The sequence below is a fragment of the Ursus arctos genome, unplaced genomic scaffold, assembly GCF_023065955.2.
Source record: "Ursus arctos isolate Adak ecotype North America unplaced genomic scaffold, UrsArc2.0 scaffold_7, whole genome shotgun sequence".
NCBI classification, from domain to species: Eukaryota; Metazoa; Chordata; class Mammalia; order Carnivora; family Ursidae; genus Ursus; species Ursus arctos.
The window spans coordinates 49,201,708-49,221,152 of NW_026623089.1; the positions used below are offsets into that span (position 1 = coordinate 49,201,708).

The following is a 19,445-nucleotide window of genomic DNA, read 5'->3' on the forward strand; positions in this document are numbered from 1 at the left end:
AAGCCTAATTTTGCATTCATAATCATGTAGTCTTTGCCTTTAAGAGGGCATCCCCAAATTACGTAAGTTTCACACTCACCAAAATCTGGATCTGACCCTAAGCAGAAGGTTGTGGAGATGCAGACTCATTCAAATGTCTTGGTCATGGAAATTTCTTGGGCAAAGGGTCTACAGTCCTCAAGAAGTTTCAGCCATCATGTGCCAATGAACCCAAGGAATGGAGCCTGTGTCATTTAGGGTATTCTGAGTGGCAGAAGCTACCCTACTTCTTCAGGCCTTTCAAGTACCTGCTAAAGGATCACCTGGACTAAGTCAGGTGGTCTCCCCCAAACCCACACTAGTCAGAAATCACTATAACCTACTCTGTGTATGCTCTGGACCAGAACTTCACTATCATGTTGATAGCACCACTGGAGGATAAAAGACGAGAAGGAGTGTTAATTGGTTTCTTGGTCACCCAGGTCAGCAAGGACAAGCACAGCCCTGCCTTGCCTGGTTGGGAGCTCTGAGATAGAATCTGTCACATTCCTTTTTTGGGGTTGCACAGAAAATGAACCAGAGGCAATCAGCACTGGGAACTTGGTGTCCCTGACTAACGAAGACCAGGGCAGTAGAGATACTTTCAGGGATTCTCCTAAGGGTGATATTCTTTTCCCCCATTTTTAAGATGTGAAGCTATCTGGCACAGTTTCAACTTTCTTCAGCTGGATTCTAGCATACACCTGGCTTCCCCCATCAAGTCTTCTCTAGAGTACTTGACATTGATATTTTTTTCACAAAAAGTTGCCATTGCCGAGTCCAGCTGTCATAGATACGCTTGCCAAGGGAGACGTTTTGCAGAGGGCCCGAGATAAAGCAACATCTTGCCTTGAAAGTTTGGAGCATGAAGGAGGAGGGGAGTCTTCTGGTGTCATGTCTAGTTGCACAGTTCTGAAGCTGTTGCCCAGGAGAATATGGGCATGAACCCTCGCTCTGTGCTCAGGCCCAGGTCAAAGGGCAGCACCTGGGAGAATTTCAACCCATGCTTATCCCAATATAGGATTTCTGAATACTAACTACCTGTTCTGCACAATATATTCTCATTTTGAGTCACACACACATCAGAAATATTGCATCCAAACAGTAAGTTAGGAAATGGGGGGTCAAAAGTCACATAGTCAGTAAATGGAAAAGTCTACATTCAAACCTAGGTTCTAAAGAAATTCCATTTCTAGGAGACAAGTGACTCATGATTTCCTAACACAAAAAGGAATTTAAAATACTGAAACATGAGGAGTCCTATATGCTTTTAGGGGAGACCATGGGTACTGTCCTCCAGCTATATTCTGTACCTCAGCTACTTTCAGTTCCGGCTTATTCATTTAAAGCATTGAGACTTCCGCTATCGGCAAAGGTACCAAGAAGTTGTAAAGATTTTGGGCATTAACAAAATTATGTCCCATGTACACATTATGTCATTCAAATCTGTCAACAATACTCTGAAGTGTCTATCACCCATTTTACAGATAAAGAAACTGACGCCTCAGACAAGGTTCAGAGAATTCCCTGAGTAAAACAGTAAGTTGCTGTGGGAAATCTAGTCTGGCCTTGAGCTCGGCTCACTGGTCTCCTTACCACAGCCCAGCTGTACAACACACCACACTATCCGTTCTTCCTGTTGGTACTACAGTGCATACTGTCTCTTCCTGTGTGTGCTGAAGCAAACAGAGAGACAGAAAACAAAGGAATTAAGTGTGATGGAAAATGAAGTCAGCTTCTCATACTTCTCCCACCCAATCCGAAAGGAAGAATGGGGGAGAATCATTTGATTGTGCAAAGTATCTATATTTTCCTGACATCTCAGGTATTCTGTGATTTGGGATTGGGTATTCAGACATGATACGGCTGAGACCATTACCAAATACCCAACCCTACTGGAGTAGAGCCAAGGATAGTGTGGGTATGCACATGGGTGTCTGTGTATGAGAGAGAGAGAGATAATACGAGGTTGGGGAGGATAAGGTCAACTCCGTGGCCAGTGACTACCAGGCCGGTCTAAATGAACCAAAGGAAGAAGAGTAAGATAAGCTATGAACCAAGAGATGAAGAGGTCACATGGGAAGTCCAGGTTTTAAAGTACACCAGGCCAAGACACCAATGCTGAGAGTACAACAGAAGTGGAACAAAGGGTCAACAGAACAAAGATGGGAGGTCAAGTAGGAGGTATGCAGCCTAGAAGTGCGGCATTGGTAGGCTGAGAAGAAATTTGCCAGATGCTGGGTTTGGGCTCTGCAATCCCTCTCATGAGCTCCATGAGCAGCTGGGAGCAGGCCTGGTGTGGGCGGGGCAGGGGCAGGGCAAACACGGGCAGGTGACTCCTCCTACATCTTAGTTCCTCTTAAGCAGTGATCTCCCCTCCCTTGCTTGTTTCAGGGTTTGGGGTTAGGAATTAACATGCCTGTGTTCTAGACTGAGCACTCCCACTGACCATCTATGTGACTTCAAAAAGTTCATACTCCCCCAGTTTTTTCATAAAAAATGAGAGTATTCACCCATGGTACTCAACTCGGAATGATAAGAAGGTAACATGAAATTATAAAAGTCAAAGAAGCACTCTAAATCTATACTCTGGGCTTGGTTATAATGTGGCCCAAGTGAAATCAAGTAAGCTTACATAATTCTCTAGGATAATAATAGTAATAACAATGACTGTTAGGTAGAAATTAGAATAACACTCACAACGACTGATGGGGTGGATACCATTATTGTCCCAATTTTGCAGAGGAAAGCAAAGCACTGAGATGGTGAGGAACTAACCCAAGGACACACAGCCAGTGGCAGAGCCCGGATACAAGCCCCCAGGAAGCCTGGCTTCAGAGCCCATTGGTAACCACTATATGACACGATCTCCTTCCAAAGGACAAAAGCAGCCCATAATCCACATTCACAGGGTCCAGTAATAGAGCACTGGACAGACAAGCCTAATTGAGGGTAAAACCAACATGGAAAACTCTACATATGCAAAAACCAAAACCAAAAAACAAAAACACCAAAAATTAAAACCAAAACAAACTTTACAAAAGAACTTCAGGTAGAACCCCATTTAATAGTAAGCTTTCTAATATATTTAAAGTAAGATTTCATTTCTAAGAAAGAACTAATATATTTACCTTTGTAGAAGGCCAACAGTTACTTGATTCGAGGTCTCCCTTTATTACAAATATGAAATCAATTCTTAAGGAGACAAGACATCAAGGTCTGTGGGTAGGACTGTTACAGGAATGAGGCATGCCTCTTTGTATACACACCTGTATAGTTCCCTATCACATTGGCTCTACATTTGGTATGTGACTTGCTTTGGCCATAGGGCAGCAACACCCAAGATGCAAACAGGGCTTGAAAAGAACTTGTACAATCGGGCTTTGCTCTTAGAACATCTGCCCCATGTGGAGAGTCCTGGGCTAGCCTTCTGCAGGCATGTTGTTCAGCCAACAACCAAGACCAACTTCCAGACAGATGAGTGAGGCCATCTTAGACCATCCAGTCCCAACCAGGCCTCCAGAAAACTGTAGCTGCCGAAGGACCCAAAGCAAGATCCACAGAGGAACCATCCAGTTGAGCCCTGCCCAGACAGCTGACATACAGAATTATAAACAAATAACACAGTTGATGTTCTAAGCCACTAGCTTTTGAGGTAGGTTATTATGCAGCAAGGCTGATAGAGCCCAAATCCAAGGCATTTCATGGAGTAGCAATAGCTATTTGGAACACAATAACTGTCAAAGACTCTGCAGTACTTTCACAAGACAATAGAAGAGTCAGTTGGCTGAAAAGGTGGAGTCAGAAATATTAGGTTAAGAGAATGCCATATGGTGTCACTTCTGCTTTTGCCTGGTTTTCATTCTCTGACTTCCGGGTCAAGTACGTGGGGAAAGTGAGCCATTCTTCATGATCACACCGGAAGACCAGAGGAGAGAGAAATCATGTTGCATCCTGAAATAGCCAAGTAGTATCTTTTTTATTGACTGGTAATAAATTACTCTCCATCAGCACAGCAATATACCTGGCCAGCTTTACAGCTACACACTGCCTTCTGCTTCAGTTCCTCCCCCACTGCTACCATTTCTCCCTCAGCATTACCACCACGGATTGGAGAGGCTGAGGAATGGAAAGGGGAAAAGGACTCAACCAAAGACAAAGAAAATCCCTCAGCTCTGTAAAGTCAAGAAGCCTGCTCATCTCTCATGATGGCAACACTGAGAATACAACCATCCTCCAGCCCAATTTATTCCTTTAAAAATGAGAAACATATATACAATGGAATATTACTCAGACATCAAAAAGAATGAACTCTTGCCATTTGCAACACCATGGATGGAGTAGAGACTATTAGGCTAGGCAAAATAAGTCAGAGAAAGACCAATACCATATGATTTCACTCATACGTGGAATTTAAGAAACAAAACAAATGAGCACGGAGGGGGGAAAAAGAGAGGCAAACCAAGAAACAGACTCAAGTATAGAGAACAAATGGATGGTTACTGGAGGAGAGGTGGGCAGGGGGATGGGTGAAACAGGTGATGGGAACTAAGGAGTGCACTTGTGATGAGCACTGGGTGTTGTAAGTGATGACTCACTGAATTCTACACCTGAAACTAACATTGCACTGTATGTAAATCAGCTGGAATTTACATAAAAACTTGAAGGAAGGAAAAGGGAAAAAAACGAGAAACTTCCTACACAGCAAAGGAAACCATTAAAAAAATGAAAAGGCAACCTACTGAATGAAAGAAAATGACTGCAAATCATACAGTTAATACGGAATTTCTAAAATATATGAAGAACTGGGACACCTGGGTGGCTCAGTTAGTTAAGTCAGTTGACTTTTGATTTTGGCTCAGGTCATGATCTCAGGGTTGTGAGATTAATCCCCTCATCGGGCTCTGCACCCAGTGGGGAGTCTGCTTGAGGATTCTCTTGCCCTCTCCCTCTGTCTCTCCCCCCTGCTATTGCTCTCTCTCAAAAAAAAAAAAAATAGTAAAAATAAAATAAATGAAAAACTCACATAAGTCAATAGCAAAAAACAATCTGATCTAAAAATGGGCAAAAGATCTGAATAGACATTTTTTCAAAAAGGACATACAGGCAGCCAATAGACACATGAAAAGATGCTCAACATATTATATCATACATACATTCATATATACATATATATAGTCACAAAAAAGAATAAAATTTTGTCATTTACCACAACATGCATGAACCTTGAGGTCATTCTTCTAAGTGATATAAGTCAGAGAAAAACAAATACCAGATGATCTCTCTTTCACGTGGAATCTTTAAAAAAAAAAATCCAGAATGAATTTCTGTGTATTTTCAGCATATTCTGTGCCGTTATGAAAATGAGCCCTCGAAAATGGGAGACAATAATGCTTAGCAATTTCACATGAAGAATGAACCTTACTTATTAGTCTAACCTAATGAGACTAATCAGGTATTCTGTCAATCACCAATATTTACATCAATACTTACTCCATGTCTCCTCAAATGTCAGTGGTAACAGAGGAAAGCAATACTATAAGCTACCTATTTTGGACACTTAGGTATCCAACAAGTACTTTTCATTGATTGATTATTATACAAATCAGAGGTTGATTAAGAAAAAATCACCCATGAGTTCGTCTGCAAACTGGGATTATGTGAAATGATGTTCCTTCACAGTTGGCGTGCTCTTCTTTTAATTGTTTTTCCTAGGCTTGTGCTGAAATGAGCTTACATTTCTTGGTATGCACCAATTAATGCAACAGAGAACTGGCCAGGAAGTGTGAGGGGGAGGAGGAATTGAGTCTGGGATTAGCATTTGTACAGCATTTGCCAGACAAAGTCCTTGTGGCTGGTGTGTGGGCTATTCGGAAGTCCTTCTCGTGGCACCATTTCTTATATTGCCAACTTGACAACATCCCAGGGCAGAGGCAGCTGGTTTTCACCCATGCAGAAACCTGTATAGCTCACATTATCATGGCCTTTGATTCCAACATTCAAATAAGGCTTTCATACATTCCCCTTTTTCTTTTTTACCAGTTCTCCTAATTGGCAAGTGAAAGCCGTGATGTCACCCATACATACAAAATGAGAAACAGAGGCTTTCAGAGGCTGACCTGTCCACAGCCACATGGCTAAACATGATTAAGCTGACTCACGAACCGAAGTCCAAAGGCTAATACTTTACAACTGTGTGAGACACAGGATATAAGCACTGGGGCCTAAAGAAGGAACCTTATCATCCAATTCTATTCTAATAATCCTTCTGTTCTTGACTGATTTGAGATTATCATCCAGTTGATCACCTAAGACAGTCAAGGCAGCCGTATGACACACTGCCTGTAGTAATTTTTCGAACAAAGACTAGGAAACTTGGTTGACCAAAGGATAGGAGAGGAAAAAAAAATCCATCAATATTGCATTGTGATAAAGACTGATATTTATTTGTAGGACCTCTCCTTCTACTTCCATTAAAGGGCCAATTTATAATGGCCAGGGTAGCATATTTTACCTAATAAGGAAAATACTGTCTTGCGACTTGAAATATAAACAGAGGCTATTTGGCCTATCGTTCTAAAAGCAGACATATGATTACATGGTAAATGTAACACAGATATCTTGTTTTATTTCACATTCTAGGGAAAATGCCCTGATCCATTTTCTACTTCTAACTTACCATATGAATGTTAACAAGCGTACTCTAGGTCTGAAATGTTTCATGAATAAAACAAGATGATTGGACTTCAGATCTGAAGCAACACAGGAGAATGGAAAGAATTTTGGATACGGGCGCAGTTGAGACTAAATCTGGGACCTAGCATTTTGGTCAATGTCTGGCTGTGGGTCTCTACTTCACCTCTTTTCTCATTAAGATAAACGGACACCTTCTGCTAGGGTTTGGTAAGAATAAAAAATAACATGCTTAATATTACCCAGCACTGTGCCTGACCCACAGGAGTGCTCAATAAAGAAGAGCTGCAAACATTCACTGAACCTCGGTTCCATGGCAGACATTATTCTAGGTGAGAAGGATACAGGAGTTAACAAAACAGACAACACTCCCTGCCTCTTAGCTTGCACTTGGCAGCAGGGAGACCCATAACTGAACGGAGGAGCTGGGTGCCTAATGCTGCAGAAAGCTCCCCGTTCCATTCTCAGCGTCACTATCCAAATCAGCTCATCCCCTGCGCCTCATCCCAGGCTGGCTGGGTCCTCACCGACTTGAGAAGGCATGCAACAGAATGGCTCTGTTAGACCTCTCTCATCATCCCAGGACAGTAAACACCACGGAGGGCAGAGCTACGCCTGGGCTTCACACACATCTCGCATCTTTGCCCCTTCCCCCTCTCCTTTGCCAGACCTGTTCCCTGAGCCAGCACCAGAGCCTTCCAGAAACCTCCGTGAAAGCCAAGTTCACTTAGAGGCACCACCCCGTACTTCCCACCAGAGGTCGCCCTCCCACACGAGCCCAAGCAAACAGAACCCGGCTCTGCCTTCTCGGCAGCAGTGACATTATTTTCTTTCTCTATTTTTATCTATTAAAAAGATTTCTTCACAGCCATAACTTAGATCTCTACACTAAAATGGAGCAACAGGAAGATATAATGGTGCATTTCATTTATGAATGACCTATAATAAATTACTCTGAAGTGTCCCGAGTGCCAGAAGACAGAACGCTTTGTCTGCCCATGGACTGCATTTCACATACTTTAATTTAGCTGACACATAAAACTCATTTGACATTTCGCAGGTATTTGTGTGGGGCGGGGGAGGGGAAAGGAGGCGGGGGGTGTGCCGGCGGGGACCACTGCGGGGCAGGGCGGGGAGTGGAGGCAGCGGGCAGAGCCAAGGATATCTGGTTCTTGTTGAGGGTTAAGGTATGGAGCCTGGGTAACCCTGGCAACACGAGGTCGTTTCCGAGCAGATTGTTGTCCAAGATGAGTTCCTCCAGGCTCCCGAACGCGCTCAGTCCTTCCAGTGACCTGCAATGACAAAGGCAACAGGAAAAATGATCCTGCACTAAATCAGGGAGGCCATTATGAGCCGAAATAAATATTTTAACCTTCCCTTTCAGGACTGGGAATAGTTTGGGCTTGGTGCCTGTCAGCAAAGTGAATGACAAGAATTAGTAGCGGGAGCCGGGGTGGGGGCGGCGGGGGAGAAGGGGCCGCTGGCACTCACCGCATCCTTCACGCATTGCCAACATGAAGGATGAGGGTCACTTAGTGAGTAGCCAGGATCCAAAACAAAGGGCTTCAGATACGGCCTGGAGGATAAATTTGTCAATGTCTTGTGCCTTCAGGCACCCAGCCTCGGCTGACCCTAACCTCCATTCCCAAGATAAATAACTCTGTCACAGTTCACCTTCATTCCCTGGACACAAATTTAAGTTGTCATCCATCATTCCTGCCCAGAAATATCATACCCCTCTTACAATAATAAATATAACTTCAAGTATCATTTCTTAGCGGTTCTCCTCTGCACAGTCCAGGAAAAGGCAAGGAAGGCTTCCCTTCTCTCCCTTCGCTGCCTATGACTTTTTCCCCCCTCTGCTTTTTTTCTTTACTAATCACTTAATTTGCTTCTGCCCAGTGTCCCTGTGGCTGCCCCAAAAGGCAAGGCATCTGCAGAAGCACGTGATCACTCCCGTCGGAGAGGGCTGTTTCTTGTTCTTTCATGATTTTTCTTTTTGCTTTTGTTTTTGTTGGGGGGGGGGGCGGTTAAGGAAGGAGTTGGGGGCATTTGTTTCAATAGTCCTGGCTTGAAGTTACGGTTTTAATTTATGGAAAGTGGATTTCTCACTTTATTTTTGAAAGAAGCGTGGAATGCAGCAATAGATGTCAAGGCAGTAAATAATCAAGCATCTGAAAGAATTAAGTACCCGGCTCAGGGAAAAAAGTATCAGGAAGGGAAAAATAGCCTTGTTTTTACACTTAGCTGAAAGTTAACTCTTAACGTTATGGGGGGGGCGGGGGTGGAAGCGGTGAGGGGCAGTTGTGCGCATGTGCTCCCCCGGCCGCTCACAGACCTTAATTAAAGAAAGCCGCCCGGTGGAGGGACTTACACAGACGCACATACTCCCAGCTCGTTCACCTGCCAGACCCTAGAGCCATGCTGAGCTTGCACAGGCTGACAGCTGAGCTACGACGTCGACCAGAGGGCGGACTCGCATGGGATCTCCTGGCTATTCTGTAAAATGTGACGAATCGGGGAGATGTTGTCTACACTATTTATTCATTTACTGATAGCACTTTCATTACACATCCGCCTGCCTGTGTGTGCAGCGCCTGCACATCTGATGTGAGTGTGAACTTGAGCACCAAGGCTTTCTCCGGACAGCTGTGTCTCCCTTGTGGGAGCTCTGCCAAGCCGACTCCAAAATAGGGCGTCGATGCCTGGGGGGTGTAACGTGCATCGTGAGTCATTGAATCCCCAGCCTCCACCTGGCCCAGAGCTCCCTCAGCATGTCCCATTCCTGCCTGACCCACCCCTAGCCTCCCCCGCCCAGGGCCCTGCACCCAGACCACCCCCAACTCAAAAGGCTAGCACTACCTGCTTCACAGCAGGAAGGCCATACCACTTAACAGTTGGGGCTAAGGGTCAATGGGGTCATTGTGTTTCATTTCTTCCCCCTTTCTCTTCTTCCTCCTGTTTCACGTGTTTCACGGAGGCAAAACACAATTCACACCCATGGAAGCGGGGACTCTGGGACTTTACCTTAGCTCTGCCGTTTACTTCCAGTATGAATTTGGGCATATCGATAACCCAGCTGAGCTCCCTCACTCAGTGCTGCTTCCAGCTCACAGGATCTTAGGGAACACACGCAAAAGAAGCCTAACATGTCACTAGCAAAGGCTGGTTCCTTTCTTTTCCTTTCTCCTTTCATTCATTGATTTTTCTGGTAGCCCTGACCTTAGAGGGTGTGTTGGGGTGGGGGGAGGTGTGTTCTGGATGCAGGGGGTGGACAGATGAGCAAATATGCCAAGGTGTGCAGCCAGTCTGGCTTCTGCAGGGAAACTTCAACCTTTCCTGAAGTCCCTTCCTCTATGGGGGTTAATGAGTGAGGACCCAAAAGTGCTTTTCAGGATGAGGCGGCCCTGTTTACCACAAGGGGAGTGAAGGCCACCTCCCTTCAGGGTGCCCGTATGGATGGCTAATAAGTCCTTTGTGCACAAACATGAGTTGGGCTCTGGTCAAAGGCAGCATCCAAATACACATTGTGCCTGAGTTATGTTATGCAAATATAATACTCTAATCATGAGAATCAGCAAATGGTTGGCAACGGGCAAGCAAAAGAAAGCTCCCTTCCAAGAGTGCTTCCGGGAGGCAAAAAACAAAATGACACAGCATGAAGAGGGACAAAGCGGAGAACACCAGAGGGAGTGCCCCCAGAGCTCCATTCTGAGTGAGACTTCACAGAAGAGCAGGGGGGAAGTTCAGGCGCAAATCCCCTGTCACCTGTCTGGCTGTAAGATTCTTTTCGCCATGTAATGTTATTAGCTGCTCAGTTAAAATTATGTGGGGGGTTGCTAATTAATAAATCCCTGTCTTCATGTCATCAGTGTAGTGTGCACTTGGTGATTTAATCAGCTAAATGCAGAGCTGAGGGACTGGGGACAGGAGACAGGGTAGTGAAGGGTAAAACTGGAGAGGACAGGATTTCTGGGGCTTGGCTGGCATGTGGAGGCCAATGAACACGCGTCTGGGGGATGCTTTATTTTTTGCTTTTTCAAAATTTGACTTTTGCTGTTATTGTTGTTGATGTTTTCGTGGAAGGAGTAGAGGAAAGAAATTATATGCATCAATCTTTGAGTTCGCAGCCCTATATACAAGATGCCTGTGCAAAGAGGTGTGCGCTGTTAAATAAAATGACAAGGCAAACAAGGCTTTAAGGATCCACACAGATCGACGCTGTCTTATGGGACAGCTACAAGGAAAAGATGACGGGACTGCAATTTCTCGGCTATCACCTTGTGTGTGGACAGCAAAATGCACCCCAGACCCAAGAGCCTTGGTGCAGGGCGTGACTGTCACTCCAGAGTTACTCCTCCCCCGCCTGGTTTGCAGTCTGCAGATAGATGCTTGAGGGCTGGGCTGGGAAGGCGAGGCAGTTGTCTGCCGTGGTCAGTGGTCAGAGACTGAAGCGGGAGGCAAGGCTTTACCCACTAGCCTGGCACAGGAGCTGGAGAGAGGTCTTCCCAGCCCAGTAAAGAGATGCCAAGGGCAGGCAGGGAGACCGGGGTGTGCGGTCTGCCCTGTGGCAGGTGGTTTGCTCAGGGAACGCTAATCAGCACCTCGGAAGTCCATCGCAGGCTGCCTGCCTCCTGCTTCCCCAGCAGGAAAGCTGCCCGTGATCTCACCAAAGGTACGAGCTAGGTTAGCTCACTCACAGGGCTTTCTGGCTGGCTCCCCCCACCAGGAGCCGCGGCGGCTGCTGGGAGAGTCCCAGTGCCTTTTCCAAAGTCATATCAAAATGACAAAACATCACAACGCATTCAGCTCTAGCGGATTCAAACAGAGAGAACTTTTAAGTTTCCACTGTAATTAACCCTATCCTCGTTAAGATAATTATGATCAAGCTTCCTGTCACAGTTAATATCCCAGCATCATTGCCCGTGGCTCACACTCTGCCCTCATTAGCTTATAAAAACAGCGGCACTAACCAGGCTGCCACAGCCCTTTCCAAGCTAGGCCAGTGGTTGTGAGCTGCGAAGGGGCCTCAGGCAGGGCAGCAGACCCTACAAAGGGGTGGCTGCTTGAACCCCAAACTCTTCTGCTCCTGGGTGGGCTCACACTCAGCGGCCTCCATTCTATTCCCGAAAGTTAGCCACTTGTCAGAAGGTGGAAGGAGAAGGGCCAGGACCAAACCAGAGCTGGTAGCTTTGGGGCAGAAGAGCTACTAAACCTTAGCAACCCCTTCCTGCCCCTAACCCAGCAAAAACCCAGCCAGAAAAATCACCAGAGGACACCTCCAGAACTCTCCATTCAAGAACTGCCAATCTTGTTCCAGGGGTATAAGCTGTGGTAAAAATTAGATCCCTCTTTTCTCAGCTCTCAGCCTATTCTGAGGATGATACTTCTGCCTAGCATGACACAGGCAAGGAATGCGGACACAGTTAACCACAGACCCTAAGAAGAAATGTCTCTCTCTGCGAAACCATAGCTGGCCTCAAACCCAGAACCAAAGGTCGGGATGTTCTCAAACCAATTAAGAAAATAAGATCTGAACTAAGATAAGATCTTTACCTACCCCTATACTGTATCTATCCAGATATCCATATCCATATTTTTAAACTGATAAAATGGGGAGCTATGGAAATTCTAAAGGATCTACCCTGTCTGTCTGATGTTCACCACACTGGCTAGTCCTATAGGCCTGCCAGGGATGGCCAGCGCCTGCTCTGTAATGGTCTTTCAGGATGACTTCCATCTGCCCGGCCCCAACAAAAAGGGATCTCAGTGGAACCTCCATAGTACCTGGAAAGTTGTCAAATGCACAGTGAGGGCTCAGTACCCCTTTGTCCACTGACTGCTGCTCAGCCCCGAGCCTATGAGCTGCTCAGAGAAGAGCTGACAGTAGGCTCCCAAGGGCAGGACAGAGAGCAGGCCTCAGGGCAGCTGGCTAGAGGCTAGGAGGGCAATCCTTTACATTCCCATTCCTTCAGAGGCCAGAAGGCCTCCCTCTACTTACCCTGGGGCCAGTGTCTATGAACAGGCAGAAGTGACATTCAGTGAGTCTGCACCCAGACACCAGAACTGGTTATTAAACTATTTAAATACTTTTTTTTAAATGAAGATTTTATTTATTTGACACCGAGAAAGAGAGCACAAGCAGGGGGAGCAGCAGAGGGAAAGGGAGAAGCAGACTCTCTGCTCACCAGGGAGCCCCATGTGGGGCTCAATCCCAGGACCCTGCAATCATGACCTGAGCCAAAGGCAGACGCTCAACGGACTGAGCCACCCAGGCGCCCCTATTTAAATACTTCTTTACCACTTGGAAATAATTGCAGCTCTGAGTATCCTGAGCGCTCCTCCTGTTACCCTGGCCACTCCTTGGAGTCCCCAGACCTTTCTGCGACCCAGCAACTGAGCAGTTAATGCCTCCCACAGCATGGAGCTTCTAAGGACCCTGCTCCAGCCAGGATCTTTCTGACTGATCAGTGTAGCTGTGAAGTAATTTAAATATCACCCTTGAGAGCAGAACAGCAACTCATACCTCTCTTATGAGCCCCGCCATGCCAAGTATGGAGCCTGGCACACAGCAGGTCCTTGGGAAATGTCCGCAAACTGACAACAGAGGCCACGACCAAAGCTACAAGGATAGGACAGGCAACACAGAGCCATATGCAGGGGACGAAGGAAGAAAAAAGAATGGGACAACTGTGATATGACTGCTCATGTCCCAGAAAATGGCCCAGTGGCAGCACTTTTAGAAAATACCATTAATCCAACCGCATGAGAGATATTCTTTCTTTCTGTCATAAAATTCTTCTGATATCCCATGTTAATGGTTATACAGATCTACAGTATATTACTAAAGAGAGCATTATTATATATATTCTATATACGACCGTATATGACTAGACATAGTACTACATGTACAGTTGGATCTATATCTTTTCTACATATTTTTCTGTCACTCAGGTCACTTAGCCAGGGACAGATGTCCAACTAATAATATAAATCAACTTGTCTGTATGGTCAAGTATATTAATAGGGGATGAAAGTGTCTAAAACAGATGAATGCGGAACAGGCTCATGGTTATGTAAGACAGTGTATGCTGACACCATACGACTGTATATCATATGGAATTTGTCAAAGTCACCCCAAAGCCCTATCAAGTTCCCCGTCAGGATGGATGATCCCTGAGCTGCACAGAACATAATTCAACACTGGTGTAAGAGACCTGAATCCAAGACCAGCCAAAAATCTACGGTAGTTGACTAGGTGTTTGTTAACTCTAACCAAGATCAACTCTGAAGCCATCAAGCACCATACCTCAATAATAATAAGAAAACTGTTACATGTGATCCCTAAAGAATTATGGAGAATGTGTGAGGTACTAGAAGCCCAGACCTGGGTACTGCAGTTGGAGTTACTTGAAAAGGGAATTAAGATTTTTCACACTTTGGATTCATAAGCTCATAGACTTATGATATTCTAGTCAGACTATACCTCTGAGGAAATGGTATTTGTTTACCTTAGGACAATGTAAATCATGTTTCTGGTCATGTTACCCTTTTTACTTTTACTACCAGGAAGCTCAGAGTTAAATGTGACTCAGATGGAAAAAGGTAACACCCCATAGCTTCTATGTCTGCTTTCTACTTCACAGTTGAGGCTTATGTTTTTTTACGACCTTTATACTTATCTATATGTTGTTTTTTTGTTTTTTTAATTTTTTAAATTAATTCTAATAAGCCAGTTCAAATCCTTTGTAAAATGAAACAGGAGATATATACATACAAATCTAATATAGCATTGAGTATCAAACAGGCAGTTTCTGTACATTAAGGACAAGTTCTGTGAGACCAGCTATTAATGTGGACAGTTAATTAGGAATAAAGATACATATTGTATCCAGCTTTCAAAAAGGTTTTGAAATTATTCTAATGATATTCTTGTGACAAGAGAGCAAAAAAAATGAACTAGAAAAGGACAACTTTAGGTAGAGTTATAACTGGTTCAAAAATAAACCTGAAGAATACCAGTTAATGGCCTAGGTTGGTCCAGGGGAAGGTTCTGGGGACTTTAGTCCTATTTTTTGCCAATGACTTGGTTAAAGACATATTTATCACATTTATGGAGTTCAAGACCCAAGAAAGCTATTTAAGAGGATACAGTAGGATCCAAAACGATCCTGTTGAAATCAACCCATTGTTTCAGCCCAACAAGATGAAACTTCACATTGTCTAATGTAAAGACCTGAAAATTGATTTAAAGCCCAACTACCCCAAGGTACCTATTCGAAGAAAAAACTAAAAGTCAGATGTAAATTGGGGAAAACCTTTGCAATCTAACAATCTAAGGTTTAACATCCTTAATATTAAAAGAGCTTCTGAAAAGCATTAAGGAAAAGCTCAAAGTCCTAAGAGAAAAACAAAAGACATGGAAAGAAAATACACAAGGAATGTATATGGTCAATAATGGAAAGGTGGGGTAAAATTTCCTCTTCATTGGGAATCTAAAACATGCAAATTAAACAAGATATTTTCATTTAACTAGCAAATACTAGTTTCAATTTAAATTTAATTTAAATTTAAATCCTTAAATGTTAACATAGTCTTGTTGAAGTAACAGACCAACACAACACTAATGGAAGAATAAAACTCTTAAACCCTTTCGGGATGGCAATTTATATTAAAAGTCTTAAAAACGAAAAAAGAAAGAAAGAAAGTCTTAAAAACAATCACCTTTCAACTAGTAAGTCCAATAATTTATTCAATAAATATCAAAGAAGTGCACATGGTTTAAGTATGTTCACTACACCATTATTTATAGTAACAATGTAAACATGCCTAAACGCCCAATGATAAATGATCACATAAAGTTCGATATATCGTATAATGAAATACCACGCCGTAATTAAAAATGATATTGTAGGCATATAGCTACTGACCAGTAAAATGGTCATGCTATGTATTTAAGTACCTCAAGTGAAGTTATAATACATACAACACATGCATATACAATCTCATGCGTGAAAATTAAGTCATCTAGGGGCGCCTGGGTGGCGCAGTCATTAAGCGTCTGCCTTTGGCTCAGGGCGTGATCCCAGAGTCCTGGGATCGAGCCCCACATCAGGCTCCTCTGCTGGGAGCCTGCTTCTTCCTCTCCCGCTCCCCCTGCTTGTGTTCCCTCTCTCGCTGGCTGTCTCTCTCTGTCAAATAAATAAATAAAATCTTTAAAAAAAAAAAAAAAGAAAGAAAGAAAATTAAGTCATCTAGGTCTCCCCTCCACTCCCTGCACAAATTTTAATTTGTACCATGTCTTCCATGGTGATGGTTAAAAGTCATTAGTCTGATGTTTTCAGTTTACAAACTGCTGCTAATATCGAATCTTGCACATAGGGACTTTATGACAATTGTATACATACACCTCAATCCATACATGTATTCATGTATCCGCATACTGATACAGTAATCCCAGACATACACCACTAACTCCTGAGCAATGCTTATTTATAGGGTGCTTTTTCTTCTCTTTTAATGTTTTCACTAGTTACTAGATTTTCTATCATGTATAAGTATTTTATAATCAGAAAAAAAAAAAAACTCCAGTAACTATTACTTTAAATAAAACAGCTCCCTAAACACGAGATGGGGAGCCTTGGATAAAAAGCCATGTGTATAAAGAAGGCTTATATGAATCAGCAGAGTGGGGCTGCCTCCACAGAAGCAAATCTGGTCCTGCTCTCCTGGCCCTTCAGTAACTCCACCTGGAGCTTTGTTTCAATTCCGAGTGCCAGACTCAAAGGGGCAACGGTACTCAGAAATACCATAGAAAGTGACCAACCAGCTGGTGAAGGGTGTTAAGAAACTGTGATGGAGACAGTCAAAATTATTTAACCAAAAGCAGAAGAGACTTTGTTGTTTCAAAGTACTAAGTCTCTGGCATTCCAGAAGACAGAATCAAAAACAAATAGGAGAACAAAATATAAGTTGGAAGGAGAGGTCTTGAATCAATTTTTAAAAACTTACAAAAAACAGAGAGCTGTTCACCAAACGATTGAGCTGCCTTCTGAGTATATGTACTTGATCAGAAGCTAGAGTCATGGAGAATGTTTAAAAGAGATTTCTGTATAGAAGATGAGATTTGGGGGCGCCTGGGTGGCTCAGTCGGTTAAGGGTCTGCCTTCAGCTCAGGTCATGATCCCAGGGTCCTGGGATCTAGTCCCGCATCAGGCTCCCTGCTCTGAGGAGAGCCTGCTTCTCCCTCTGCCTCTGCCTCTCTCTCTCTCATGAATAAATAAATAAAATCTTAAAAAAAAAAAAAAGATGAGATTTGGTAACTCTAATATCCTACCCAGATTCTGTGCCTCTCCATCTGGAGCTCCTTCCTTTGTTAACTAAGGTTTACAAAGGCTGCCAAGAGCTCCTTCTTCCCTGCCAGACAGCCTCGTGGAAAGAGAGCAGAGAGTCCTAGCTCCGTCATTCTCCAACACACTAAATAAACTCTGTGCCTTTTTCTGACCCTCTAACTGGTACCGTGTAAAGCTTCCTTAATGCCTCCTTACCTACGGGGCTACCTCTATAATTAAAAGGCACAAGGCAATACACTGGCCTCTTATAGCCTGTAAACTAGATGTCAAAGCTGCAGTTCTAAAATATGACCTGTCATGGTCTTCTTCATAGACGCGTAGACTTTGAATTCCAGGGAAATTTTAGGGTGTGCTATCCTCCACAGAAGGTGACTAATGATTTGAGAAGTAAAGTGGCTTACCTGAAACCATATATAGTAACCAAGCCATGTTTAGAACCTTTGGACAGTGTTCCCTCAACTGAACTATGCTAACGCCTCTGTAAATAATTTCTAGTTGAGATCTAGAAATGGAAATTCGCCATTGCCACATCCAAACACTGTGTATGTCTTTGTGATCCATTCATTGTATGTCTTCAATCATACTGATCAAATGAGATAGTCTTCAAATTGTTTTGTCTTCTATCTACACTCCCTCCTGACCCTCCTAGAACAATCCCCTGAAGAACTAATTCTTACATTTGTTTGTCTGTTTGTTTGTTAAATGGGGCACTTCATGAGGTGAAGTATACTTCAGGTGGAGCTGGGTTGAAATTCACCAGCTAACAGTGCCCCCTTGGCTGTGCCTCTATAGCTCATTCATTCATTTCACTTCATTCATTCATTCATTCATTCATTCATTCATAAAAAGGGTTTGAGTGCCAATCCTGTACTTTGCTAGTCTCAGGGGCTGCAAAGAGGATGGTGGCAATCTCCCTGACTTTAAGCAACGGAGGGAGGCAGAGAAGGAGTCCCCAGATAATGCAGGGTAATAGGTGGGACTGGGATGATCAACAATACTGCGAGGAGAAGGGTTGGGGAAGGGTTCGAAGACGACGTGGCCTTGAGCAAAGTCTCCATCCCACTGAATTCTAATTCTGTGAGCATCTGCTTACACGTTATGCCAGATTGGTGGCAAAGGAACTTAAGAAGAAGAGATATAACTAATCCTGGCACTCAAGCAGTCGCCATTCCAAAAAGCTAACCTAGCACAAAAAAGCGTGTATGTGATATGCACTTCCGGCATGGCAGGTTCTCCGTGAGCGCCTACACCCGGGGCTACAAAAGATGCACAAGTCGCAGCACCTGCTTCCAGTGGATTTATCATCGTTGGGAACAGAGAAAAAGTTGAAATTGAAGCAAGGAGGAGAAATCATAGAGGACAGTGCATTATTAAGCAGCATGGGCAAAATGGGCTCTAGAAGTGGAGAGGAAAGAAATGAGGGCTGCTGTCGTCACTGTTTTCAGCGCACCCCTCCCGTTTGTCCCGAAGTTGTTTCAGCAAGTGAGTCCCTAAGGACAGAGGTGAGAACCAGGTACCCTCCCTAGGAACATGCTAGATGCCTCCATATCTTGTTGCCATCACTCTGCCCATCTGGCTGTCCTCCATGCCTCTCAGTGAATCTTTCCTACATTTCTCCCACCCTGGTGATAGGGTTTGGTCTGGGCTTTGACTATGTCTCTAAAATTATTTTGATTCACGGCTTGAGATTTTTACAAAACCACACATGCACGCATGGAGCCTGTGGCCTCGGGATCTTGTTTGTTTTTAAGAGTCTAAAGAGTGAGTTTGTTTGGCGGGTTCTATAAATGGAGGTTTTCTTTACTAGAGAGATGTAAGGGAGTGGACATGGTGTGCTGCAGCCGCGGTATGTGTGCACGTCGCCATGGGGCGGAATTCAGCGCCTGGTGGGGGAGGCGCCCACAGCCATTGGGCAAACATATGTTGGGCCAAGAACACAGCTCTTCAACCTCATGAACTGTTTGCTTGAAAGATAACAGTGTCTCTTCCACACAAGCCTTTCACCACCCTCCATAAAGGGAATTTTCAATTCAACAGATGGTGTCTACTCACTGCAAACCAACCAGAAAGGGAGACATTTACACGGCTGTGCCTCAAGGCCCTAGGGACCCAGAGGGGCCCTAATCAAATACTTGCCCAAAGACCAGCTCCCTATGGGAAGGGCCCCCTGGAATGGAATCAGGCCAGGAACACCAGCAAAAATATGCCAACTACTGATTCTGTGAGGTCCTAGTTGGCTGAAAAAGGTGAAAACATGTTTTCTGTCCCAGACTACAAGATAGCTTTATATCTCCTGAAGGAAAGAAGGCCCTGGGTGATATGGTGACCTCCAAAAGTGGCTCACTATTGGAGCCATTTCCCTTCTTTCAAAACAGCCCTAGC

General features: G+C 44.2%; 1 protein-coding gene across 4 annotated transcripts in view; it reads right to left on the reverse strand.

Annotated features, from left to right (window-relative positions):
- LRMDA (leucine rich melanocyte differentiation associated) overlaps positions 1 to 19,445 on the reverse strand; it is a 1,028,511-nt gene that overhangs the window by 453,971 nt on the left and 555,095 nt on the right. For all 4 annotated transcript variants that reach the window (XR_008957942.1, XM_057308256.1, XM_057308254.1 and 1 more), the window contains exon 3: positions 7,875 to 8,003. Coding sequence is in view for 3 of the 4 variants with exons in the window: in XM_057308256.1 (XP_057164239.1) it covers positions 7,875 to 8,003 (129 nt within the window). In the remaining variant the exon portion in view is untranslated. The remainder of the gene's footprint in view (positions 1 to 7,874; positions 8,004 to 19,445) is intronic.